The 26775-nt window shown below is 41.0% G+C and overlaps 1 protein-coding gene across 11 annotated transcripts in view; it reads left to right on the top strand.

Moving 5' to 3' along the window:
* The first annotated feature begins 11089 nt into the window (after positions 1–11089).
* Positions 11090–26775, top strand: part of BAZ1A (bromodomain adjacent to zinc finger domain 1A) — a 44067-nt gene continuing 28381 nt past the window's right edge. For 2 of the 11 annotated variants that reach the window (XM_083740832.1, XM_083740838.1), the window contains exons 1-11: positions 11094–11489; positions 12326–12454; positions 16771–17049; positions 19154–19297; positions 19734–19835; positions 21140–21227; positions 22033–22167; positions 22614–22716; positions 23449–23603; positions 25042–25137; positions 26286–26424. In XM_083740832.1, the coding sequence (XP_083596958.1) occupies positions 12342–12454; positions 16771–17049; positions 19154–19297; positions 19734–19835; positions 21140–21227; positions 22033–22167; positions 22614–22716; positions 23449–23603; positions 25042–25137; positions 26286–26424 (1354 nt within the window). In that variant the 5' untranslated portion in view covers positions 11094–11489; positions 12326–12341. Of the gene's footprint in view, positions 11490–11593; positions 11683–11744; positions 11903–12325; positions 12455–14206; positions 14225–16770; positions 17050–19153; positions 19298–19733; positions 19836–21139; positions 21228–22032; positions 22168–22613; positions 22717–23448; positions 23604–25041; positions 25138–26285; positions 26425–26775 lie in introns of those variants that run through there. The other 9 variants (XM_083740837.1, XM_083740839.1, XM_083740840.1 and 6 more) reach the window with 8 other exon arrangements.

Genomic DNA, 26775 nt, shown 5'->3' on the forward strand with positions numbered 1-26775 from the left:
CTATTTTTGTCAGTTGAGTGAGTCCTTCCATAAAGAGCCATGAGTTGTCGGTAGGGTTGGAGTTGAGTGTGAGGAGGGCACAAATGATATAAAGCTGAACCTTATTGTATCAAAGTCACTTTCTTGTCCTCTGCCATTTTTTTGTCTGCTACTAAGGGATCCCAAGCCCTCCTTGTTTGGTTCATACAATACAATTTTTGATAACCAGGATATTTTGCCATTGTGTATAAATTAGTTAGTAGGATTTTGTTTTGGTTTTTTGCCAGTTTTGAATCTTGTTGTGAGTTAGTGGTATGGGGAGTACTTGGAATAGTATGTCAGTGGAGGTAATGTATTCATTTTGATTGTTGCAATCTTGCTTAACCTTGCTATATTTAATTTTGACCAGTTCATAAGCTTCTTGTATATCTTCCATGATAAAGGATTATAGTTAATTTTTTCTATTGGTTTTTAATTATTAGGTATAAAATTTTCAATGTATTTTATAATGTGTCGATATGCCTGTTTGTTCTGTGCTTTCTGTGTTTATATTCCTTATATGACTGATTTCTTTCCAGGTTTGTGAACAATAGTAAGATGTCATCTGCAAACATGCCTATTTTATGTTGTGTGTTGTTACTGAAACTACCTGATACAGTTTGATCTGATCTGATTTTGATTGCTAACAAAGTTCAATGTCCATATGCATGGCCCCACTTGCTGTTTGGGCGGTATTCTCCATTTTGATGGATCATTGATACTATCCCCTAATGCATGGGTAGGCAAACAAAGGCATGGGGGCCGGATCTGGCCCAATTGCCTTCTAAATCCGGTCCACGGACATTCCGGGAATCAGCGTGTTTTTACATGAGTAGAATGTGTGCTTTTACTTAAAATGCATCTCTGGGTTATTTGTGGGGCATAGGAATTTGTTCATTCCCCCCACCCCCCAAAAAATATAGTCCAGCCCCCCACAAGGTCTGAGGGACAGTGGACCCGGCCCCCTGCTGAAAAAGTTTGCTGACCCCTGCGTCTAATGCTTTTATTACTGCATTCCATTTAGAAACTAGATCATTGTGCATTTTAGTTATATATTCAGGAGGTATTGTCTCTTTTTGGGTAGTTTTTAAGACTTTTACACATATCAGGACCTATTGTTCCTTCTTCAGTTAATGTGTCACTTACCCCTCATTCTCTGATAGCAACATAGCTGTGAAGATTTCTTTATTTATTCAGAGATGTGGCGAATACCATTCCTTGTGATCTTTGCTGATAAAGTTTTGAGGAGGACCAATGAGTAAGTGTATTAAATTGTATATTTAATGCTGTTCAAGAGTCAGCAGCTCAGAGTTAACCTGCCATCTTTGGTGGCGATGTCAGCACCACCCAGTTCTACACTGAGCACTCTGTGGAGGGAGCAGCCCTTTGTGTCAAGATAAAATATGTGGAAAGCAAGAAATATATTCTTCTTTATGTAAATGAGGAAAGATTTTAAACAGAACCTGCCCAGTTTATTTCAAATTAGGATTGTTAATTACTTTTGTCCCTGGTTAAAGAACTGTGGAAATGCTGCCTTTACCAAGTTCTAAAATAGTCCCCTCCCCTTTTTGGACTAGAATTATTTTCACTTGTCCCTAGTGTTTAAATATATGGTACTTAGCAGAATTGACTCTTCTTATGTACTGCATCTTGTTTTAAAGGGTTTACCAAAAAAAAAATTCTCTAGGGAATGCCTTTTCTTGCTAGCTTCTCAGCATTAAAACCAGAACTGAAGACAGTTGTTGTAATCCAAAGGTTGGAAGCCTTATACGACAAGCAGATCATTCGGATGATGATCTGACTTTTCTGTGCACATGTTTCATGCATACATACCTGCATTTTCAGTCGGTTTATTGTGCTGATTGCCATCCACACCAGTGGGCAGATCAAATATTACCAGCCTTGAGTCACAATTCACGAAATTGAGGCTTTTGCTTTTGGGGGAAGATGCAGTATCAATTTACGTTTGGTTTTATAAGTAAAATACTTACTTTTATTTCATAAAATTTATAAACTGCTTGTGAAAAACAAAACAAAACAAAACATGAAAGCAAGTGTGTGTGGGGGGGGAATCCCCCTCAAATACCAAGGTCTGGAGCAAGTGTAATAATTACCTAACTTAAAGGTAAAGGGACCCCTGACCATTAGGTCCAGTCGTGGCCGACTCTGGGGTTGCAGCACTCATCTCGCTTTATTTGCCGAGGGAGCCGGCGTACAGCTTCTGAGTCATGACTAAGCCGCTTCTGGCAAACCAGAGCAGCGCATGGAAACACTGTTTACCTTCCTGCCAGAGCGGTACCTATTTATCTACTTGCACTTTGACTTGCTTTCGAACTGCTAGGTTGGCAAGATCTGGGACCGAGCAACTGACACTCACCCCGTCTCTATGTATTTACTTTATTCTTTTAAAACTTGATGTCCATACTATAGTTGTAGTCTCAGCGTTCTCCCACACGTACTGCGTGATGTTGACAAAACGGCTCCCTTAGCCAAATTGTTAAAATTCAAATGTGCCATCAACATGTAAAAACTGATGGAGCTAAGCTCCCTCGTGTTTTTTGGACTGTCAGAAATAAAGCTTCCACACCACAGGTTATTTTTAGTCATTACACAGTAAAAGGAAATTGGATTAATTAAAAAAAAAAAAGCTTTGCATTTTGATAGCTACAGTGTTGTGAGCAAACTGCAAAAACATGTGTGTGCAAACAGCACCAATCCTAAAATAAGCTCACATCTGGAAGCATCCTGATTTTTCCCTTCGAGTCTGATTTTCATGTGACAGTTGGGTGTAGGTTGATTATTGAACTACACTTAAAAGGTGTGGGGAATGTAGGAAGCATGCAAGAACAGGCAAGCGTGCATAACCTGCACATGGAAAAAGTAATAAAGCAGTGGATATTAATTGGCAAAGCTTTCTGAATAGATAGAGGAGTCTTCCAGTTAATTATTCCCATTTTTTATATTCTTAAATGGCTAAGTAAATGCTGTTTTTCTTTTGAATGGGAAGAAGCGACAAAATATATCTTGTAGCTCAGCTATAAGAAGGTGCTTGAAACAGTGTCCACATGGATGAAAGATATCCAGGCACTTCTTGGTTAAAGACAAGGCCAAAGACACAGGCCCAAGTTTACATTATCACAGCCAAGGGCTCTTCCCTCATGCCCGGGTATCTGTGTGAAGATCCTGCCACAATTTAAGGTGGAGTTCCCTGAAGCAGAGAACTTTCACAACATTGCTTGAGAAACTGGGAACATGAGCCACATCTGCCTTACTCTATAACTGCTTTTAACTAAAGAAGAAGACAGTAACAGTGCAATCCCAGCACATCTAGTTTGGCGCTTGTATATAACCCAAGCTGTGTTCTTGATTAATGGCTAATAATAATAGATAATAGTAATAATAATTTATCTATTAATTTAATAACCAACAACAAAGACATTGCATAAGAATCATACTGCAACTTGATTATTTTACTAATCCCTAAAACACAGACATATGTGATTAGGAATTTATGGGGGCTAGCTCAACACGTATTTCTTGTATTTATTATAATCCTACCACTAGATGGCATTCAAAACATTAAGGTCTGCATTTTCAGAAGCAGGTGCTAGCCTTTGGCTTTAAATGTCATTTGTGAAATGGCCTCAAGCTTTCACTGAGCCTCTAATATGATGTGTTACAGCCATCAAGAAATGAATATTGGACTTGACAAGTTCCTTTTCTAGCCACTTATGGAGCAAATGTGCCCTCTCTACCCCCACCTGCTTTAAAAAAAAATGTTTCAGCCCAATGCTTATACATAACTTTTTATATTATATGGTGGGTGTTGAGATAAGCAACTACCTAAAAAAGGGGGGGGGGAAACAAACCATTTAGGATATGGGGAAGAACTACAGTGCTGGGAGACACTGCCCCACTGAAGCTCATTTGTTGAAAATATGAAATTACATGGAGTACAGTACAGATGAACCAAAGGCAAGTGAAGAACATAGTGGCCAGTCTAATTCTCGTTTCTTGTTCAGTGAGGGATGTCTTGATCCTTTTTATGTAGGGTGTGTTTGGAGAGAGAGAGAGAGAGAGAGAGAGAGAGAGAGTGTGTGTGTAAAATGGCTTTTTGTGAGGCAAATACAACCTGGGAAGAAGGTACCTGTGCAGGACAACTCCCATATGAAACTGCTTAGCACTGCAGCCACCTTTTGAAATGAGGTGTAGTGACATGAAAGAGGAGCTTTTTAGTAGCAGCATCTCTTGAACTCATTTTACCCATTCTTTTAATGGTTTTTAGTGAATTTGTTGACCCCTTTAATCTTCCGGGCCAGCACTTTTAAGTACAGTGTAGTTTAAGCTTATTCTATTAGCAATATCTGCCCTGGCTAAGGTAAAACCACTTACTTCTCTAAGAGGCCTTTTCGTTCCCTTCCAAAACTGAGTATAGACAAGGGAGACTGACGAAGATTTCCTATCTTTGAAATCTTCTTCTTTGGCGATCACCTGTGGCAGAGTAAGATTGACTTCCATGAACACTACTTTAACGGTGTGTCCATTACTGTGGAGGCCAATTCTGGATATATCTTTGAAATATCCATATGCTACCACCACTGTTAGCCCTCAAGGAGGTTTAATAACACTATTTATTACAACAAGAATAGCGGCAAAAAGAGGAAAAGCAACATAAATCATTAAAACTATACAGAGCTAAAAGATTATAATGTAATCATGTAACAAATGTGCCAGAGGAACAGATTCCATAGACTAGGAGCAACCACAGGAAAAGGCTTTTATCTTTAATCTCACCTCTAAAAGGCAAGGCATTTTAGCAAAAGAGCTTAGCACAAGGACAGGTTCAAATTCAAATTGGAGTGGGAGACTATTGCTAACTGCTCTACTCATTCACACTTAAGAAGGTTTAACTATTGTTATGAGTTCGGTTGAACTGATTAGAATGAATAGGCTTATCTTTTTTCCCTGACATCCCTCATGGATTAGCAGAGACTTGACAAAAAGGTGAACTGTTCCTTGAGGGATTGAAACTTCTACCTTTTGGAAAGTGATATCCTCAAGGACAACACAAAACCTTTTGCCCGAAGCAGAGCACCAGAAGGCACCACAAATGGTTCATGATTCCCAAAGGCTGTTCAAGTTATTTTGGCACCTGAGGCAAAAAGTTTTAAAGTGCCTTTCACCCTCCCAGCAATAATACAGTAATAAATGAGGTAACCAACAATTGACTGACTTTAAATGACACCCACAGCCAGCAACCTTACATAGTCATGCCCTCTATCTATTGGTGATCAACCCTGATTGTCCCCCAGTTTGTAGGAGAGACAGAAAAATATATTTTGCTGTTAGAATTTGAACACAGAGGCAGTCTGAAGCTGGAGTTGGGTAAAACTAGCATTCAACCCCACCCCAGGGGGGGCCACTTAGTTGTTGGAAATATTTCCTGGTTTCCTTTGGGTTTATCCCTTGCTATGAGTTTCTTAGCAGAAGCAGTTGACCACATGAGCTCCAGCTTAGACCTGTGTACTCCTTTTGCCACTATGGTAGGAAGCTGTCAAAGTGAACGATACCTGCCAGAGATGTGGGCTAAGATTTATTATGCCTTGTGTGATTTCTTAAATGCTGTGTACGCCTCCCATAGTTTTATCTCTCTAGTGGATCTCAAATGTTTTGTAAATGCAGTACAGCTTAGCTGAGAAGCCTGAGGAGCCACACTCCCTTCAAGACAGCCTTCTGAGGGTCATCTGCAAGTGGTGTCTTGGGTCGGAGGCAGAAGTTGGTGGAGCAACTGATGTAAATTTTAACTTTGGACAGTAAGCTAGTTTTTGCATACACTTACAGCCCCCCCTTTACCCACCATTCAGAGAAGGGGGAGGCATTGCTGGACTTCAAGGAAGCCATCTAGAAAGACAGAAATACTTGGGTTGCAAAGTAGGGCCTTTGAGGAAAATGCCCTGTAGAGTTATGAGGACCACACACAGACCCTCCAAGTGTCCCTATTTTCCAGGGACAGTCCCAGATTAACAAAAGCCATCCCAGTTTCTGATTTGATCCCGGAATGTCCCCCTTTTCCTTAGGACGTCCCTATTTTCATTGGAGAAATGTTGGAGGGTATAGAGTTCTGTGACCTCCGAGCCAAGGAGGTGGTAAATAACTATACAACTTTTAGAAGACAGCTGAAGGCAGCCCTGTATCTTCTTTATGTTTAATGTTTTTATATATGTTGGAAGCTGTCCAGAGTTGCTGGGGCAACCCAGTAAGATGTGTGGGGTATAAATAGTAAAATTATCATTATGAAATGGGATGTCCCTATTTTCATCAGAGAAATGTTTGGAGAGTAGGGTATGCACATAGAGAGGCCTGGAAAGCTGTATTCAGAACCTGAGCCTGAAGCCCAACTCTCTACCATCCTAGCTTCCAGCAGACAGTCCACCCAGCACATCTACAAATTCACCTGATGGGCCTTTGTCAGGTACTAGGCACATAGAAACAGGTGGAAACCTTATGTACCTTAGAGGTCTGTGGCAGGGCTCTTCTATATTATTGTAGCTGACTGGAGTTTCGGGGGGGGTGCTTCATCATTCAGGAGATACTGCGTGTGATGCTGGCATGTTATACATGTGTTGTATAATGGGGGGTTCAATGGCTGAGATGTTCTAAAATAGTATACAGGATCTAGTCCACATCTCCTTTCCCTTTGCTAACAATCTTTAAGAGCACCAGTGGGTGGGTGGTGGTACAAGAGCGTTCATGTACTTTTACTGTTGGCCTTAATACAGAACCAGAAAGAGGAGTTGTACAAGCAAAATAATATACTAGAGGAGGATAGCCAAAATGGTTCCGAGGTTAATGAACTACAATTCCCATCATCTCTAGCCATTGGCCACATTGGCTGGGGTTGAGTGCTGGTGGAGGCCAAAAGCATCTGCAGGACACCTGGTTGGCTGTCCCTCACAAAAAGAGAAGTTCAGGACCTGCTTTGCCATTGTTTCCCTCCCATGTCTGGATTTGTGTCCCTCTTCCCCAGTGTGCCCCCTACTCCCAGCAGCCATGAGCCACATGATCAGGATTATTATATGCTTCATCAGTGAGAGATTGCAGTACAGTGGTGCCTCGGGTTACATACGCTTCAGGTTACAGACTCCGCTAACCCAGAAATAGTGCTTCAGGTTAAGAACTTTGCTTCAGGATGAAAACAGAAATCGTACTCCGGCGGCGCGGCAGCAGCAGGAGGCCCCATTAGCTAAAGTGGTGCTTCAGGTTAAGAACAGTTTCAGGTTAAGTACGGACCTCCGGAACGAATTAAGTACTTAACCCGAGGTACCACTGTATCTATTCAATTTAAGGATAGGTTATGGAGTTTTCTCGGTAGCAACTGCAACCTACCTATTTATTTGCCTGGACGTATATTGCAACTCATCTTAAGCAAGCAGGCCAGTGACAATCACACTTCTGCTAAAATACTGTGCTGTTTTTGGTTTTTTTAACTGTTTAATCATCAGACCATAGTTTTGCAGAACACAACACTGCCTGCAGTTTCATATTCAAGCTCTTTATTACCAGTATGTATTTTGAGGGGAAAGGGTGTTTAGTTCCAAGCAAGTGTGCACAGAATTGTAACTTTATGTGATTACAAACCCACTGTTTTGAAACCACTTCAAGGCAGTTTGAGGCCCATAGTTTTGCTGCAGCAAGGAACTTGCAACTAACTGTTCAGATTGAAGACTTTATTCCCCCACCCTATTTGTATGACCAGGGCTTTCATCTATAAACAACCCAGCCTGTGCAATTAGGCACAACAAAATTCTCATTTAAGGCATCATTGTAAATAAAATGTCTCAAGTGCTGCATATGAACGATTGCAGAAATTGCATATTTGAAGTTGACCTGTGTATATTTAGGATCCCAGCTGTGTTAGTGTGTTGCAGAAAACACTATAAAAACTGTTCTGTATTTTAGCAAATTTATTGCTATATAAGCCTTTATGGGCCAGAACTCACTTCATCAGCTACATGAAGTGGTCTCCATAGTGAAAAGCCATAAGGCCTCTGAGCAGTATGTAAAGTGAATACAAGATCCAATCAACACGGGTGTGGCCCACTGTTAGATTGCATTGTTATAATTGTGCTACCACCAAGAGCCCATTTACCGGTACTTTGAATCCATTTCAGTGGAACAGACAAAAATTAAATACTTGGGTTTTAAACTGTTTAAATTTTAACATTGGAATTGGCTGCACTGTTGTACCAAGTAAAGAAGTAACCCTTTCTGGCATAACCTTATAAAGATGCAGAAAAATAAATATTTCTTTAATGGATCATTAGACTAGCTTTAAGTAAAATTCCATTGAATAAGCCTGATGATTTATTTGTTTAGTTCCATTTATTCACCACCTTTTCTTCCAAGCAGCTCAGTGTGGTGTACATGGTTCTCCTCCTCCCCATTTCACCCTCACAACAACCCTGTGAGGTAGGTTAGGATTATAGATGATGACTGGCCCAAGGTCACCCAGTGAGCTTTATGGCTGAGTGGGGATTTGAACCCTAGTCTCTCCCAGGTCGTAGTCCAGCACTCTAACCATTACACAACACTGGCTACTGAAATACCAATAAGCTACTGAAAAGCCATACCTAGACCTACTTGCAGGGTGAGGACTGAAAGGAATACAATTTGCGATTTTAAAAGAAAAACAGAAACTGACCTAAGCATATGAACTGGATAAAGAATCAATTGTAAGACCTGGGATGAGGAGAGGGATGGTTTTTTGGGACTGATACCAGTGCTCTGATAGCCCAAGTCTAATCCCATTGATTCAAAAGTAACATCTCACCACCTGGCATCCATAGTGCTTACTACTTGGTGAATATTTAGTTATTGTTAGGTCCTGTTTTCTCCTCCAGGAGTTTGGGGTGGCTAACAACCACCATAAATTATAATAAATACAGTAAAACAATAGTTAAAACACCGATAAATCCACACCGACAATTAAAATATCATATAGTAGACAATAAAACTTTTAACAGTTATTCTTCATTCCATTTGTTCCAAAAGCGGCTGGCTTGGTCATGCCCACAGAATGGAAGCTTGCAGGATCCCCAAGGATGTGCTCTTCAGGGAGCTGGCTTCTGGCACCAGGCCAATTGGCAGACCAGTGCTGCGTTACAAAGATGTCTGCAAACATGACATCAACCCTACCATGTGGGAATCCCTTGAGGATGACCACAGTGCCTGGAGACAGGCAGACAAGTCACGTATCCATAGCAGTGACCAGAGGAGGAATGACCACTGGGAAGAGTGCCATGGTGCATCTGCAGCAGTACAGCTGGACACCTTTATCTGCCCCCAGCTGTAACAAAACATGTCTCTTTCTGCATCAGTGCTGCAACCTTCCAACAGTTAGACCTCATTCTCAAAGGCACATACGTCCATTGTCTCCCAAGACAGACAGGTGCCAATAACCTCTCTTAAGTTTGCACCTCATTTTTGTCAAGGTGGAAGACAACTAAGCATCACCTTGAAGGGAGTTCCACAAATGGGGGCTGCCCCCGAGAAGCCCTGCTCAGTCGTCATCTCACAGGCCATGCTTACCAACTGAACAATGAGCAGGAAGAAGAGTTTGGATTTGATATCCCGCTTTATCACTACCCAAAGCAGCTAACATTCTCCTTTCCCTTCCTCCCCCACAACAAACACTCTGTGAGGTGAGTGGGGCTGAGAGACTTCAAAGAAGTGTGACTAGCCCAAGGTCACCCAGCAGCTGCATGTGGAGGAGCGGAGACGCGAACCCGGTTCCCCAGATTACGAGTCTACCGCTCCTAACCACTACACCACACTGGCTCTCTCACCAGTCTTAAAGCAGGGTTGGTAGTTATTGGGAAGACACTCCTTTAGGTATTTGGGCTCGAGTCATACAAAGCTTTGTACATCTGTACACCATTGATTGGGCCTGACAGCTAATAGGCCAGTGCTGAGTTTTAAGTATCATTGTAATGTGGTCTCATCAACACCAGCAATTACAATTTGTTTTAAATGGTTGCATTTACATGACAAATGGTAAGTTGGTATGAATTAATTTTAATTGTTCAATCAGATTTATGTATAAGAGGACATTCTTTTAAGATATGAGTGTTTTAAAACCAAAACTCTTATCTTCTGAACAAGAACTCTGGAAATACAATGTGTATGTATTACTCCTTCCCTATTTTAACTCTTTTTACGTGTGAATAAGGGACTTGGGGTTGATCCTGCATGCAATATAGTTCTCATCCAAGTACTGTCTTACATTATTTCATTTAATTCAGATGTAGTGTTTCTGTGGAAAATACAGTCACACCCACCTACCCAAAATGGTAAAACTGGATTGAACAGGCAAGGGGAAGACACAGGGTGGTGTTTTGATAAGTACACTGTGAAAAACTTTCATTCAGGAGCAGCATCAAGTTCACAATAAACTGTGTGCAAGCACTGTAAGAAATATATGTGTTATGGGCTTATTAAAGTAACCTTTGTGAACATGGCTTGGGATAAGAGAGCATTTATTGTGGATTTGAATATGAAACAATTGTCATGGAATAATCTGTGTATATGTAGCTAGTTGATGAATCCTCACAACACTGGAAAAAAAGTCCAACATCAGTGCTCAAAATAGGCTTGCCATATTTCAAAAAGTGGAAAACCCAGACACAAAAGTTCTGCACTTTCTTTAAAAAAGCAAAGTTGATGGGCTTTTTGGGGGGGTGTGTCCAAGTTCTTGAACTTTTTTTTTTGTTTTGCCCAGTTGTTTTTTACAAGATCTACAGACATAGGCTGCCATATGCCTGGATTTTCCTTGACATTTCTGCAGACGTTGTTTACGAGGGCTGAATACTGGGTATGTCCAGACGTATAGCATGCCTAAAAACCTGTGACCCACGTTAAGGACCTGGCCTTGCTTGAGATTATCCCTTAATTTGTTAGAAATACATGATGGTGTTTAACCATGAACAGAAACAGCATTCTGTATGTACATTCTCTATTAGATACTTGATTTTCTTCTTAGAATGCAATGATCACGTATTATTTTAGCTTCCAAGTATCTTTTACTAGGAAACCAACAAACCTTATCCAACCTGCTCCTTGGGTACCAGGGTTAACGAGGAGTCCTAATGACCAGGCTAGGCCTCTAAGAGCCTCGACACACGCCACTGAGCTTTGGGGCTGCTAATTCAAAAATGGAGGATGAGCGCCTCAACCATTAATTAATAATGTAGCTCTGTGTCTTCCTGCGTGTCACAAGCTGGAAAGGCGGTGATCGGCCAATAAAGATGTAGGGGAAAGAAGTCGAAAGCTCCTCCCAACAGCTCTTCCTCATTGAGAGCTGAAGTAGTAGATCAAAAACTTCCGAGGAGCGGGGTTGGTGGGGGGCAGAAATAAAAGAGGGGAGACTCATCAGATACCAGCCGGGCGGAAGGGGCAAGCGAGTTACTAATCAGGTAGGAGGAGATGGTGCAGCCTCCTGTCTCAGGAGGGTCAATTTGCCTTACAGACCTTTCCGGGAAGACAGGGGAGGAGGATGGGGAGGGGGGGGAAGGCACTCTCGTGTACATCCTGACAGCAGGAAGGGAAGGCTCATCTAACAGCCTCTCAGCTGGAGGGGATCCCTCATTAAACATCAGATCAGACGGGGTGTGTGTGAGAAAGAGAGAGGAAAGGGGGGGGGGGGAGAGAGGAGAGAGTCCCGACAGAAGCTGGCCGGGAAAGCAGATAAGCGATCAAAAAGACTTGCCCTCCTTCTCTTCCCTGTTTGCTTGGTATTTTGGAGAGAGAGCGGAAGGAGGTGCGCAGAACAGCGCGCCGGGCCGGTCAGAGGGCGACCCCCGTGGGCGGAGCGGGGGGGGGGGAGGCGGTGAGTCCAGGGAGGCCTTAGACACCGGGGGAGGGGAATCCCCGGGTCGGTCGAGCACGTTGTGTGGCGGCGGAGGAGGAAGGGGGGGAGTAGTAGTAGTAGCAGCAGGAGGAGGAGGGAGTAGTCGTTGCCGCCGCCGCCGCCTGCTGTTCGGCGTCATGGCCCCATTGTGAGGCGGCCTAGGGGAGGGGGGGGGAGAGAGAGAAGCGGGGGAGGAAAGGAAGGATCCGCTCTCGCTCTCTCCCTTGCGCACACAGAGCTCGCTCAGTCCCAGGCGAGGAAGCGGCGTGTCAGGCGCACGCACACAAAAGGAACCGTCTTCGGGCTGCTACTGCTGCTGCTTTCGCCGCTCCTCTTCGCCTCGACCTGACGCCCTCCTTTCTCTCCCCCCCCCCCCCGCTACTCCTCATATACTCCACTTAGAAACGGGACCCGGGCGATGCCACTCTTACACCGAAAGCCCTTCGTGAGGGAGAAGCCCCCCGCTGACCTTCGGCCGGACGAGCACGTCTTCTACTGCAAGGTCACCAACGAGATTTTCAGGAACTACGAGTAAGTCTCTCTCTTTCCCCCCCCCCCATTTCCTCGTGGGCTCTGGCGGGCTGATTTGAACAGGAAAGCGCGGCGGAGGCGGCGGGAAATGGCTGACACCTGGCCTGGGAAAAGAAGAGGGTGGGGAGGGAATCCCCCTCCGAAAGGTCGGGGAAACCCCCTGACCACCCCTCTTCCTCGGGAGGAGGGGGCTTCGAGCCAGGTCCTGCCCGCTGTCCTTCAGCGCGCGCTCTTGTGTCTCCCCTCAGGACGGGGGGGGGGGGGAGAGGAGGAATAAAAGTTTGTGGCAAGCGGTGGGGGGGGTCCTGGTCCCTCCCCGCCGCCTCTGTCCTTCTGGTATCCCGAGACCTACTCCCGCCGCATGTCAAAGCGGCTTCCACTTCCACTAGGCCTTTCGTAAGGTGCTCTCATTTGCCTCCGGTTTGTGGAAGCGACTTGGCGCGTTTGACTGAATCCGAGCGCGGAAACCGCCACACAGAATCAACGGCCGGCCGCGTCGTATAGACCCTGCTTTGGGGTGGGCGCGAAGGGGAGCCTCCGGACGGGCGCTGCTAACCGCCCCGCGCGCACACTATTGTTTTCCCAGCAGCTGGCAGGACGGGGAATAAACGCGCCGCCTACTGTAGCCGCCCTCCCGCTCCCAAATGCGTCTCCGTTGGGTTGGAGTTCAAAACATCGACAGCCCCTCCTGCCGTCTCCTTTCATAGTGCAACTGAGCCGGGTTTTTATCTGTTTAAAAGCGCCCGACCCCCCTCAAACCTCTTTTGAAACCTCCCCCCTTCGCCCTCTTTTCGACACGCTAGGCGTTTTAGTACCCTAAACTTCCACCCGGGCGAGTAGGACTCGTCGCCACCTGTTTCTGAAGCTCCAAATGGGGTGATAATTCTGTTTCCGTAGTATCTGTCAGGGTTCTTCTAACGCGGGCAAGTACAATAGTTGAGCGTATTCAAGGGAAAGTGATGACGCATTTGAATGTGCTGGTTTAGCTAAAGCTGTGTATCTCAGTATTGTGCTTTATTGCCATGCATTAAGAGTTCCATTGATTTTGTGGCTTTCACTCTGGCTTGTTCGGTTTTAAAAATGAAAGAGGACGACAGTTGGTCCACAAGGTATTCTCTGTAATGCCAGGCTATTAATTAATTAGCTAAAAGTACTAGTCTAGTTTGTTAATGAAATAAAGCTCAGTACATCAGCACTACTTTTGGGTGAGATTTTAATGAAAATAAGAATTACGTATTTCCCAGTTTAGAGGAGCCTTCTATAATAGCTTTTCACAGGACTGTTTCCCCAGGAGATGATGTGAATAGTAATTGCATGTAGTATTCAATTAGCTTAAATTTAAAATATATTTATAAACTTCATTAGTTTATCCTTTTTCTTAAGTATTGGCATAGGTATGAAGAGAATATGTGAACTTTACATATTAAATGTAATATTAGGAAGGAGAAAAAGTTATTCAGGACAAAAGTTTTCATCCAGAACTCTGATAGCTAAGAAGCTGGAATATGTTTTTCATCCTTCCCCTTTATTCACAACACTTTATGTATAATCCAGCCAAAGTTGAGCACTTTGAATTCCCAAAAAAATTAGCTGGAGAGGTGAGCTATGCACAATTCTTCTACTGACATCAATAGGGTGCAAAAATTCTCAGTGTTGTCCCAGGAACTGATAACATGTACATAAGAGCATGTGCAGAGTTCCTTTCGCTCAGCATTGAAGAAACCATTTGCTAGACCTCCATTTGTTGGAGATGTGAGAAGGGATCTGGGGGCAAGAAAATTCCTATCAAATTCTTCCATTTAGAAATGTAGTAGCAAGAGAAGAAATCTTACATTATTTTAAGAATTGGACTGATTTTACATATACTTAGATAAGGATATGTAAGTTTGTAAAATACAGGATGCTCTTAATGCATTCTTGTATTTAACAATTTATCTGGTAGTCAGAGGTAGCAAGTACGGCAATTCCATGTAGGCAAATGAGTGTTCTGGGGCAAGCAGGCAACCACTCATCTGTGTTAGCCACAGGGAATGGAAAGTCTCTTCCTCCATGAACAGTGTGGAACTGTAGTGGGCCAAACAGTTTTTTGTGTTTCTGTTTTTTACTAATAGGCTACACATAGAAAAGGGATCTTCCCTTTTCCACAGCCAATATATTGTTGCTATTATTATTATTATTGTCATTATTATTGTTGTTGTCATTATTAATTGTCCTTAATGCTTTTCTTAACAAAATGTATTCCAAAGCAACTTGCAAAATAGTATAAAGATTAAAAAACTAAAATTGCAGTTATGCATTTATGAGACACATTCCCACACAATTGGGGATTGTGGTTTTGCTTCCATCAAACTACAACCTATCACCAAGGTTCATTCTTGGCTTATTGACTATGGTTAATTTGAGTAAAACATCCATAGGCCCTGGTTTGGACATAATACTTAACCCAGGGATCATGGTTTGTTATCCCTGGCTGCGTGCTTGTGGAAAGAAGCAAAATCGTCAGTTACCATTATATAAGAACTGGTCTTACGTTTCTGATTTATCAAATTTGCATGCATATATATATAGTGTTGCAATTATATACTTGCAACAGCTCAGTGAGGTGGAGATAAAGTGGCTACTCCAGATTAATCAGGGTTTCGGGCCAGGTATTTTGGGCTAAGTCCAACAGTTTCCATTATATGATGCTGGCTGTCAGGTTTGGAGAGACACCATGTTCTGTGGTACAAGGAAACCATGGAACATGCATGCTTTACCAGGTTACTGTTTCTGTTACAGTGATTGCAAACCTGCATGAATCTCATTAGCTGGGTGATAGACTGATTCAGTTTTTCCTTGTAGTGCTTTTTAAAGTTTTTATATATATGTCTATTTTATTGTAAGCTGCTTTGGACAGGTATTTGCCTAAAAACAGCCTAAAAAACTAATTAATAGAAGTCGTAAGATACAGTACTATCCACACAACAAATCCACAAATTCTGCTAAATTAAAGTTTCAGGAATTTTTATACTACTATAAAACACTTCGGTAGCACCAGAAGATTTGGCATTTCCCCCACTCCTTATTCAGTTAGAAGAGAGTGGCAAAACTTTCATCTTAGTAGTATCAACTCTTTGCCACCTAAGAAGTTCATTGAACCCATAAAGTGCCGTATTTAGTAGTTGTCCATAAGATGGACTGTAGCCCAGCAACCAATCATTAAAATCATAATCTTATTATTAGTATCTCTAGACCAATTGAATCTTGGTTGCTTTGTTGACAGTCCCCCTGGTTGAAAGTCTTGCAGCTGAATGCTAGTTCAGTTAATGGGAAGACAGCTGCCATCCAGAATTTAATCCTGGATGAGCATGCTGACCTGGCATATATTACAAAGACCTGGCTGTATGTAAATCTTTCCCAGCTTTTGTCTGCCAGTTTTTCCAAACAGTAGCAGGTGGCCTAGTGGGCTATAGTGATTCCATTCCCATACCCAGGTGCCTCATTCAACATTACAGTTTTCATTATTCATTTAATTATAGTTTTGAGCATGTGTTTTTTTTTATGGTGGGTGTTCAGGATAGGAATTCTGTTGGTGTATAGTCCTTACCATTGTTAAGCAGTCTCCTTATTTAAGATAGCCAGGGTGATATTGCTGGGAACTTCAACATTCCCTGTTGGAAGTGGCTCAGTATTTCATTGCTTCATGGCAATCATGGGTCCATGCTAAATGGGTTCGGGTCATACTTACCTGTGTCTCTGATAGGATTGTGCTCCCTTTGAAAAGAAAATGAAATGAGTGAAACTGATATAGAAGGAGACAAAGTAAAATTGGTAACCTTAGGACGGTACCAGTACAGATGAAGAAAAAATGCTTGTGGACTCCCACATCTCCAGACCTGCCTCCCAAATCAAGCTCACATTTGAGCAAGTGAATAGGAGATTAGTGTGATAAGAACAGAATTCTATGATGAATCAGGTAAAATCTGAGGTTTTGTCACAGTTGTACCACATAATCTGTGTCCCGCATAAGACATGTTCGGTCTGGATTTGATTTTATTTAAACTCAAATGAGATTATATCTCCCCAAAACATGAGGTACAGTATTCTATTCGAAGACCAATATATGAGAGAGAAAGTGGCTTTAAGGCACTGTTGGCATCAAGGTCAAGTTTTGAAACCAGGAGCGGGGCAGAGCAGGGTGTTTGCAGACTTTTCCAATTACATGTGATTTCACAGAACGTGTGATGACCTGGAATGCAACCCCGTGCAAAGTGGGGGTTACCTATACTTAAAAATGTATTTGACATGTTCAGTTATTTTAACTTTCTCTGTTGCAGTGACTTTTTTGAACGAACCATTCTGTGTAATAGCCTTGTGTGGAGTTGTGCTGTTACTGGTAAACCTGGACTCACCTATCAAGAAGCACTAGAATCAGAAAAGAAAGCCCTACAAAATCTCCAGAACTTTCCAGAGCCACTTATTGTTCCAGTTCTATACTTAGCTACCCTCACTCAGCGCTCACGACTTCATGAAGTTTGTGATGACATCTTTGCTTATGTCAAGGACCGTTATTTTGTTGGTGAAATTGTTGCAGTACTTAGGAATAATGGCGAAAGGTAAGTATTTCTTATATTTGCCAGTTTTGAGATATATATTTATGGCTCTTGTAAAAAGAAAACAAAATCTAGGGTTATCTTGTGAACAGCTTCATTTTAAGTAGCTTTGGCTGGTCACACAGCTAGAATCTGTGGTTAAATTTGTAGCTAGATCAGATTCTTCAACCCAGTTCCTTTTTTCCTTATCTGGAAGATTTTGACTGACAGATTAAGGGTTTCTGAGATACAAAGCATTATTCTTTATGTATAGAATGGGTGGGGTATAAATCTAATTAAAAAGCACACTGCCTGCATGATAATGAATGCTTTATTTTGCTGTGTTTTCAATCATTTAAAAACCAATGGCCTCAATGCAGATGCATGAGATGCTCACCATGTTTAAATAACTGTTATTGGAATATATAACAGATTTGAACTCCCTCCTCCCCTCTGTGTCCCAAACATTATGTCTGCATCAGCACTAACTTAATTTCCTTTTAAAAATAATCTGGAAACCCACTTCAAATATTAATTTCAAAATATAATTAATAAAGCAAACATGGTTTTAGTGATAACTGGGGCTATTCAGCTATAATGCCAGCCCATGGCTAAATGAAACCATAATTGGGAAGGAGAAATTCACACATGAGGAAAGGGAGAGTAGAAGGAGCCCATACCTTGTCCCTGATCTTCTAGCCATTCGTAGGATATCAGGAACTTCAGGTATACAACTGATTAATTTCAAACTGGAATCAACTTGTGAATTATGCTGGATGAAACCAAAAATTAATCCTTGAAACGTGGAAGTTCTGTCTTCAAGTGCTCACCAAGGTTTGTTCTTGGCTTATGGCTCGTTATAATATGGGTCGAAACTAAGCTATTGCTGGCACATTCTCCCCACTCCTCCTAAGCTAATAGGTTGTCCTCTCTCATCCCTTTCTGGCATCTTACCTCCCATCCCCTATGTCCTTGTACTAGTCTACACAGAATGCAGCTGAATTGAATCAACTGAACTAACAAACACAGCTGTTTTAATGCAATGAACCCTAATATGCTAAACGTAGTCTGGTCTATTATACAGTTGGCAAGGCCTGTCCTGTACTTTTCAGCAATAGCAATACGTATGTAAGTGTAACATCTACGACAAGAGGTGTTAATTGCATATTTTCCTTTTGCATTGAACAATTTAATGGTTGTCTTCATTAGGTGACATGCTCACAAAAAATGGAGGCTTACAATGTGTCAGGAAGCAAACGGGCCATTATTAAGACGAGATTAGACAACAGTCATGTTATCCTTGTTTATTTGGGTCATCAACTGTAATAAAGGATAATCTTTTTTGCTAGTGTAGATACACAGACAACATAGAACCTTTTATTTTCCCACTTTCTTGTGTTTAATATCTAGTTTCTCAGTAACATAACAGACATTTTAAGATGTTTTCTTATCTGGATAAAACAAGAGGCTTTGTGATTAATGCTGAAAACCAAAACAGATAATTTCATATGACTGCTGTAATAGGACATTCTCAATAGGGTAAATATATTACTGTATATAGCAAATGTACTTTCATACTTGCAATGTGCTGAAGACTCATATGTGGAAATTCTCCCTACTCTTGCATTGGTTTTCATTTCAGAGTACTGTTCTTCATGTAGATAGTCTTGCTTCATGCAAATAGTCTTTGCATAAGGAAAGTGAAAACAAATTAAGACTTTTGCCTTTTCAGGGGCTTACAAAAGGCATGAGAACGGCTGTAATACCCACCTATTATAGCACCACACAAACTTACACTAGCACTTATGCATTTGCAGAATATCACTAGTGACTGTTTTTCTTCCCATGAAAACCTCTGTTTGCATCCCATAATAAATTATGGAACTACATGGATATGTGATAAGAACATAGATAAAGTAAAGCTGATTTTAAGTTCACAGACTATCCAAGGATTAGAAGGAATGAGCACATACTTTACATTTGACTCTGCTCTTGAAACATTCTTCCCACTTTTTATCTGTCTGTTAGTATAAAATGATATTGGATTGCAAACTACTTTTAGGTATATTTTTCAGTAAATCTTTTTGCACTAAAAAAATGGTATGTTCTTATGTTTGCTTTGTTTCAGACTGCAGTGTAAGATTGTGGAAGTTAAAGCACCAGTGCATCAAAATGGAATGGCTAATGGCCACGTTAACAATTCCGATGGAGTCACTATTGTAATTAGTGATAGTGATGATTCAGACTTGGATACCAGTTCTGCACAAAATGGGTAAAAGATTAGTTTTATATTTGGAAAATATGGATAGTTTTAAAAGGTTACAAAAACTGGATTAGAATAGTTGCTTAATGTAAAACCTCTATGCAGCCATTTTGCCAATAATGGAATGGAATTACAACATTCCAGAATCTGAGAGGTCACCTGAGTTATGTGCATTTGTAGGAGCAGGTCAGCATATAAGCCTGGAATGCTGTGTCTGTGTTAAAATTAATACAATTAAATATTTTTCCTGTTGTTTAGGGGCAACCATTTGGTTTTAAAAATACTAATTATATTCAAACTCTTTATATGAGATTATGTTTTGTACATTTTAATTACATTTAACTACATAATTTCTTGTAGTTTGAAGGAGTTAATTCATTGAAATGGTGCACATTTAGAAATGTTTCTGTTCAGAGAGAGGAAATTAATTGATATTTGTTTTTAGGAAGGAAAAAGCCATAACTGAACCCTCCTTGTTCAAGTACAAAGTGAAGCCTATTAAGAAACAATTGTATGAATCTGTTACAGTGAAAGCATCTCAGATATGGTAAGCATTGAAGGCTATGGTCCTACTGCCCTATATGCATATGAGGAGCAATGTTGAGTGGATAGCTCAAAAATAAACCAGTGGCTACACACATACTAAAATGTCTGACAGGCAGAATGTGAATGGGTGAGCCTTTTCTCATAATTGTATTTTCATAGTGGAAAAGGCTTAACCTGTTCAGTGTTGGCCAGCTACACAGCTGTTAAAGGCACAAATACCCAAAGCCAACCCTAAACCAAGGTTGTAATCCTTGAACTTACTCTCCCTGCACGCATACACACTCACCGTACACATACAGACCACAGGCACACATACATCTCTTCCTCTCCCTTTGCCAAAGTGCACCTCTCATAGGCCAACACATATAAACACACACCTCTTACACACAGCACATACATCTCTCCTCTCATAGACCATCCATCCATCTCTCTCTTTCACACACACATGCATACCTATCTCCCACTCTCTCATCCCAAGGTCTCGATCATGTACAGGCATCCCCCCATCTGCTCAGTTCAGTTCACATGTGACTGCATGTATGCACAGCCCTGGAAACCCGGAAGTGGGGGGAGAGACCTGAAGAGCATCAGCAAAGCCCTCCTGCTCCTCCAGCTCGCGAGGAGACCCTCCCTGGAGCCTGAAGGGTTCGGGGAGGGTCTCCTTGTGAGCTGGAGTCGCAGCTGGGTTTTACTGAGTCTCTTCAGCCTCTTGGCTAACATCTGAGACACTGCTGCTAGGCTTTCCCAATGGAGGCTAGTTGAGGCTGCTCAGCTGGTGTGTGGGGTCAGCTGATTAGCCTCAAGCCTCTGACTCACAAGGAGTTCCTTCCTAGAGCCTGAAGAGGACATCCCCTTTGAACTCCAGAGAAGGTCTCCTCAAGAGCTGGAGGCGCAGCAGGGTGCCCCCCATTTATGCAGATTTCACTTATGCTCGCAGGGGGCCAGAACGCAATGTCTGCCATTCAAAACAAAAGAAAAACCTCCCTCCAAAACATTCCCATTCGCCCCACCAAAAATAAAAAAAATACACAAGGACCACAAACCTGGCGCCTGCAGATACTGGGTTAGCAATCTCTGGATTATAGTACTGTAAGAGCACTTGGTTAATCTTGACTCTATTTCAGGAATGATTTGGTATTTATATTACTTAATTAGAATTGCCAGGAACAGGAGTTCGTGAAAAAAATACTTGATAGAATAGTTTCCTCTTGAAAACTAAATTTAGGAACTATTTTAGTGTGCCAGTTCAGTTGGGAATCATCTTTGATATTGATGCATGTTCCTTTTCTTTTTGGCCTACTATAGCCGGAGGAAACATCTATTTTCTCGTGACAGACTGAAGCTCTTTTTGAAGCAACACTGTGAATCGTATGATGGCATTGTTAAAATTAAGGTAATCAAAATTATTAAACAAGTTGAAGCAAGACTGTACTTTGATCACATTATGGGCAGTGAAATTAGTTTGATACCCAGTTTAGTTGTTGTTTTATCGTGTTTGTGTAGTTTGATGCTACCATTAATTATTGCTTTATTGTTTGTTTTTAGCTGTTCTTTAATATTGAGAACCACCTTGATTTTTTTAAATCAAATAAGTATATAATTACAGTTTTCATGAAATGGTAAACTAAGGTTTGGCTGTCATCAGACCTACATATACTGTACTATACTGTCCTTGTCTGGCCCAGGTTTTAGGTAAACGATAGCTTGTTGTCAGTAGGGCATGAGAGCACACTAGGAGTGCATGAGCCCAAGCTGTTTTTATATGAATCAGCCTCAAGGTGTTCAGGCACTATACTTCAGAGATGAGAAAAACTCATTTTAAAAAAGTCTCTAGTGGTAGTAGCAAGTACTTCTTTTATTTATTAGCCCAAACTTGTTTTCCAACTATTGTGCAATGCTACTATGGTTTCGTATAAATTGGAATCTGATTTGAGACAATGGTGGTGTATTTTTCATTGCATTTGTGTTAAAAGGACACAGAAAAAGAAGATAGTTCTCCACCCCAAATTCACTCATGATTAATTTATTTCAGTGATGCTTACTAAAGAGTGTTCCGTTTACTACAGATACCTCATTCCTGTGGTGTTGATTAGGAAATAATGGCTAATGGTGTCTCTAAAACAGTAGCTTGTTAGCCAGTGTGTACATGCAAGAGCAGGCAGCCTTCTCAACAATCTTTCCCCATCTTTCTCTACAAGGCAATATCAGTTGCAAAATACAAGATAGCAGAACAGAATTTTTCCTACCTCTTTCCTGATGATCCACCCACTTTTGTCTTCAGTCCTTCAAACAGACGGCGAAGGAGACCTCCAAAGATGGCATCTGATGATCATGTAAGTAATGTAGTACTTTTTAATCTGCTTTTCAACAAGAAACAGCAGTGGATTGCATCCTACAGCAATTCAAAACTGCAAAGTACCTTGCTATCTGTGTTTTTCATATTTCCCATTAGTTGTCTTAGGTAAGTCAAAATTGTTCCACAGTTGGCCATATAATACTCTGAGAGATAATAATTTCTATACCAAGGCCCTGAAAGTCCATGGGCACAGGTGGGACTTAGAAACCTGGCCTCTCATATACAGTGAGGCTGGATTAAACTGGTGTTTACATTTGGAATGACAGTAGTCAAAACTTGCTATTGCCACAAAATAAAACACATTTCTGGTTTTATTCATTCATCATATACCTTTTAACTTGGCGATATATGTTCCACCAAGCTGTTAAAAGATTTCCGTTTTTCAGGTATTGCCCTTTCATGAGTTTCTCCTTTTGTCTTCAGGAGGATTTTGTTGCAAAAGAGCAGCTTAGTCCTAGAAATGCAAGCAGTGCAGCAAAAGAAAGGGCAAGACTCCAAAAAGAAAAAGACGATATGAGGGCCATGGGTAAGTACAAGCTCATGCGATGAATAAGCTTTTTTTTAGATGAAAAACATGCATAATGGGCTGGCTTTTGTTGATTCTGTAGAACTAGTGCTGTAGTTTTTAGTGTATTATCCTTCAAAGAAAGAAGCTGTTGCAGTCCTTTCTCAATAGAGGGGCTTTTCTGAAGCTGTGTCTCAGTTGTGGAACTCTTTGCCACAGGTTCATTTAGCCCCTTCACTCTTATGACTGCTTTCTTTTTCTTTTTAGTCTATGTAATTTTATGCCATGATACATGTTTTAACTAGTTGCTGATTTTCCTCTTTACTATTCCCCCCCCCCCCCCGCCCATTATTGTATCACTACTGTCTTTTATTTATGTGCTAGCTGAATTGAACACTATGTTTTTACCTGAGAGGTGGGATATAATCATAACACATCATATTGTTGTTGTTTAGTCATTTAGTCGTGTCCGACTCTTCGTGACCCCATGGACCAGAGCACGCCAGGCATCATATTAGCTTGGAAATAAATCCCTCTGACATACACTTACATCCAGAATTATAATTACTTCCCAGTAATTGTGATTGGGATGGTAGTCATAGCATATCTGTTTGGGGCTGTTTCCTTGAACGTAACGGCATCACCCACAGGTAGCCAGATTTGATTAACTTGATCTTGAAGTGTGGTTTATATAAATAATTTATTTAAAAAGAATAATACAACTCTAGTTCTCCTGTCCACCTTTTGAAAAAGAAAAATTGAAAAGAGAAAAGACAACTGCTATAGAATCCAAGAAGAAAGAAAGAGAAGATAAGGAAAAAAGGAAGGAAGAACTTAAGAAGATTGTGGAAGGAGAAAGGCTGAAGAAGAAAGAAGAGAGAGAGCGACTCAAAATAGAAAAAGAAAAGGTCAGGTACTCCCCACCTGGGTTCCTAATAGTTTGAAATGGCACTAATAGTTTAAAATATATAGCTACATTTAGAGGTTCCCAGTACAGTCGTACCTTGGTTTTCAAACAGCTTAGTTCTCAAATGTTTTGGCTCCCGAATGCCGCAAACCCGGAAATGGCTGTTCCTGTTTGCGAACTATTTTTGGAAGCCGAACATCCAATGGAGCTTCCGATTGGCTGCAGGACCTTCCTGCAGCCAATCAGAAGCCGCACTTTGGTTTCCAAACATTTTGGAAGTTGAGCGGACTCCGTTCAACCTCCAAGAAACAACTGTATTTAAGAATATGAATCACAGTACAAAGGAGAGTAATAATAATAATAATAATAATAATAATGTTTTAATTATACCCCGCCCTCCCCAGCCAAGGCCGGGCTCAGAGCGGCTTACAAGCAATAATAAAAAACAAGATGAATGATTACAACTTAAAAACAAAAATAAAATACAACATTAAAATAATGGAATATTAAAATGTAGCCTCATCGCAGGAGGAGAAGGAAAAGAAAAAAGAAAGAGAGGGAGGGAATCAAATTGGCTCCAAGCCAAAGGCCAAGTAGAACAACTCACCTGCATGGTGAAGGAGAATGTGTCTGCAAAATCGTAAATAGTTTCCTACATGGAGCTTTTCATCACTGTCCAAGCCCCCTGGATAGTGTGAGTTAAAATTCTAAATTGCGATCTCAGTTAGAAGGTTTAATTTTCAGGACATTGTTGCAATCCTTTCTTAATGTGTGTAGTGTTCTGTTGAGGCATTACCAAAATTAGGTTACCTGTGTCTAATCAAATACAAGCTATTTTCATACTGCTTGAAATAGGACTTTTATTCATAATATTTGATGGTTTTTTCTAAAGTAATAAAGGAAACTTAGGAGACAAGGGTTCAAATCATGCATTAGCCATGAAGTGGGTGACTTGGGGCCAGTCATTTTCTCTTTAACTAACCTACAACAGGTTTGTTGAGGGGGCTGCAGAATGGGAGGAAAAATCTTATGTATACCCCCTTGAGCTCTTTGAAGGAAAGGTGGGAAATAAATGTAATAACCTAAATGATACTTTTCTTTTGAAAAAAAAATTCCTTTATTGTCATTACCAAGATATGTAAATAAATAAAATCATGTATACATATGTGAAACAGTCAATATCCTAATTATGTTATTTATTCTCTTAATTAAAGTAGTAAATTCCATAAGCATCCAGAGCAACAGTTAAAGAAAATTATGCAATACCAGTAATCAGTAAATTATAACTGTTGCTTAGATTAAATTATAAACCTAACTTCCTACAAGATTTCCAATAAAAGTACATGGATTGACATTATCTTGAATTTTATTACTCCAATGCATAATCTAAATACAGCTGTTTTTAACTATTTTGGTAGTCATTTTCTGTGTAATTGCAGGAAAGAGAAAAGCTTCGCGAAGAGAAAAGGAAATACCTGGAACACCTAAAACAATGGAGTAAGCGTAGAGAAGACATGGAATGTGATGATCTTAAGGTAATGGAACTTCAGAGAGAGAGAGAGAGAGAGAGAGAGAGAGAGAGACTCCACAATCCAGAAATATTTGTGTGTTTATTTATGCATTGTTTTTCAAACTATATGATTATCACATATTCCCCTCCCCTTGTGGGGAAAAAGGACTTAAAATGATGGTTGTGCGGTTTCAGAACTTTTTATATTTAATAGATAATAATTTAAGTTATAAGTTTTGTAACTTGCAAAGCAATCCTCTACTTGCATTAAGTGTGCCATTGTGAGTGAGTCCTGCAGTCATAGCCCTAAACATGCTACCATCCCATCCCTGGGAAATAGCAAGAACAGGAGGCCATTGCCTACTATGGGGCACAGAGGGCATATGAGCTTTAATCAGGGCAGCAGAACACAGCCCACATCTGCCAGCTGTCATGTGGAGCGCCAAAGCAGAGGCCACAGAGTGGTGGAGGCACTTGGGACATGCAATGTCTGCCTGTTTTCTTTTTATTAATATTTATACATCACTTGATTGTTTTAAAAAACAAAACCCGGCAACCTCAAAGCAGTTTACAAAAAGAAAATCAAGAAAATTTACAATACTTTAAAACATACAAAAAGTAAAAATACTATGAGCTATTGCTTCAGATATGGGGAGACTGTCACAGTAGTTAATTTTGCAGTGCGTGATCCCGTCATTCCTTGCTTAATTGTGTGGGATGTTTTCTGGCACCCACAGTTGCCTTTCCCACCCGGCTGTTTCCCCTCTGTAGGGTTTATATGCTGGTAATGGTGTGCTGTAGATGGTATTGAGTTGCACCATATCCTGTGTTGAGGCTGACATGCACCAAGTGGCAGCTATTATTTCTTCCTTCCATTGAAATTAATGGGAGGAGAATTACTTCTTCTCAGTTTGGCAGGACCAGCACAAGACATTGCACTACATGTAGTCACCACTTTTCTTCTTCCACTGCCACCTTCTTTCTGCTCTGTTTTTCTGCCTGTATTCTAACACCGACACTCACTCTGGGTAGTCATTGTAATCTTTTTGGCTATCAAAAATATATCTCTTCAACATAATAAACATGAGCCAAATCTGTTGTGATGTATGTTGTTGATTATTCACCGCATATGTATAACTGAAACATACAATAAATATTTACTTTGTATCACAGGAACTTCCAGTTCCAACTCCAGTGAAAACCAGACTACCTCCTGAGATCTTTGGTGATGCTGTCATGGTCTTGGAGTTTCTCCATGCTTTTGGTGAACTCTTTGATCTTCAAGATGAGTTTCCTGATGGAGTGACTTTAGGCAAGTGAATCTTTAGGCAAACTGAATCTACAGGAAACATGAGTAGCAGATTTTGCAAACATCCTGTCTACAGATTTTGTTTTGCAGGGGAAGAAAGAAACAGTTTCTCTTCCTTCCCAGAATGCATGAATGCTGCAATATTGAGAGTACAGCTGTGGATCTAGGTTGGCTTAAGTGCCTCCAGTTGACATTAGTTTTAATGTATTTTATTCACTCTGCTCTTTATTTCTTATATACTGCTTGTCAGCAATCATCCTGATCTGGGCAACTATATGTGCTCAGATGTGTGCATGGATCTTTCATGTGACCAAATATCTCCATTCATTTCAAGTGTACATGCTGCCCTGTGGG

Source organism: Podarcis gaigeae (genome assembly GCF_964106915.1).
Source record: "Podarcis gaigeae genome assembly, chromosome: 1".
NCBI lineage: Eukaryota > Metazoa > Chordata > Lepidosauria > Squamata > Lacertidae > Podarcis > Podarcis gaigeae.